The 1,421-nt window shown below is 67.4% G+C and overlaps 1 protein-coding gene across 1 annotated transcript; it reads right to left on the reverse strand.

The window, feature by feature from the left end:
* Positions 1 to 18: 18 nt before the first annotated feature.
* LOC104507717 (collagen alpha-1(X) chain-like) lies at positions 19 to 474 on the reverse strand (the record flags this gene model as incomplete). Its single annotated transcript, XM_010149081.1, is given in 2 exon segments — positions 19 to 412; positions 415 to 474. Coding segments are annotated over 2 exon segments (454 nt in total), but the record flags the coding sequence as incomplete, so codon positions are not given.
* Between the last annotated feature and the right edge of the window lie 947 nt (positions 475 to 1,421).

Here is a 1,421-nt window from a genome sequence, read left to right on the forward strand (position 1 = left end):
CCGGGCGCGGGATCCGACCTGGCACCAGGCCCAGTGTCACCGTCACCGCGGACGGGGTACGGTCGCCTGTCCCCAGGGAGGGGAGGGTCCCATGTCCTCCGTGTCCCCTTGGGGTGTCCCTTGTCCCCAGGGGATGGTCCCCAGGGGATGGGGTCTCCTGTCTCCATGTCCCCTGAGGGGTCCCTTGTCCCCAGGGGGGGTCCTTGTTCCCTGGGATGTCCCTTGTCCCCAGGGGATGGGGTCTCCTGTCTCCATGTCCCCTGAGGGGTCCCTTGTCCCCAGGGGGGGTCCTTGTTCCCTGGGATGTCCCTTGTCCCCAGGGGATGGGGTCTCCTGTCTCCATGTCCCCTGAGGGGTCCCTTGTCCCCAGGGGGGGTCCTTGTTCCCTGGGATGTCCCTTGTCCCCAGGGGATGGGGTCCCCTGTCCCCCTTGTCCCCTGGAATGTCCCTTGTCCCCAAGGGATGGAGTTTCATGTCCCCTTGTCCCCAGGGGGGTCCCTTATCTCCAAGGGTGTCCCTTGTCCCTTGGGATTGTCCCCAGGGTGATGGTCCCCAGGGGGTGGGGTCTTCCGTCCCCAGTGAGGCGGTGTCACTTGTCCCCAGGAGGGTCCTTTGTCCCCAGGGATGTCCCTTGTCCTTGGGGAGATGGTCCCCAGGGGATGGGGTCCCCTGTCCCCATGTCCCCAGGGGGTCACTTGTCCCCAGAGACACCCCTTGTCCCCAGGGGATGGGGGCCCCTGTCCCCCTTGTCCCCCTAAAATCGCTTGTCCCCAGAGACCCCCCTTGTCCCCAGGGGATGGGGTCCCCTGTCCCCCTTGTCCCCCTTGTCCCCTGGGATGTCCCTTGTCCCCAGAGGATGGGGTCCCCTGTCCCCCTTGTCCCCCTTGTCCCCTGGGATGTCCCTTGTCCCCAGAGGATGGGGTCCCCTGTCCCCCTTGTCCCCTGGGATGTCCCTTGTCCCCAGAGGATGGGGGCCCCTGTCCCCCTTGTCCCCTGGGATGTCCCTTGTCCCCAGGGGATGGGGTCTCCTGTCCCCGTGTCCCCCGGGGGTCCCCTGTCCCCAGGAGAGTCCCCTGTCCCCTGGGTTTGGGGTCCCTTGTCCCTTGTCCCCAGAGGATGGGGTCCCCTGTCCCCCTTGTCCCCTGGGATGTCCCTTGTCCCCAGAGGATGGGGGCCCCTGTCCCCCTTGTCCCCTGGGATGTCCCTTGTCCCCAGGGGATGGGGTCTCCTGTCCCCGTGTCCCCCGGGGGTCCCCTGTCCCCAGGAGAGTCCCCTGTCCCCTGGGTTTGGGGTCCCTTGTCCCCATGTCCCCAGGGGATGGGGTCTCCTGTCCCCGTGTCCCCAGGGGAGTCCCTCGTCCCCAGGGATGTCCCTTGTCCCCTGGGAATGGGGTCCCCTGTCCCCCTTGTCCCCTGGTACGT

This window comes from Eurypyga helias, unplaced genomic scaffold (genome assembly GCF_000690775.1).
Source record: "Eurypyga helias isolate BGI_N326 unplaced genomic scaffold, ASM69077v1 scaffold35743, whole genome shotgun sequence".
Lineage (NCBI taxonomy): Eukaryota > Metazoa > Chordata > Aves > Eurypygiformes > Eurypygidae > Eurypyga > Eurypyga helias.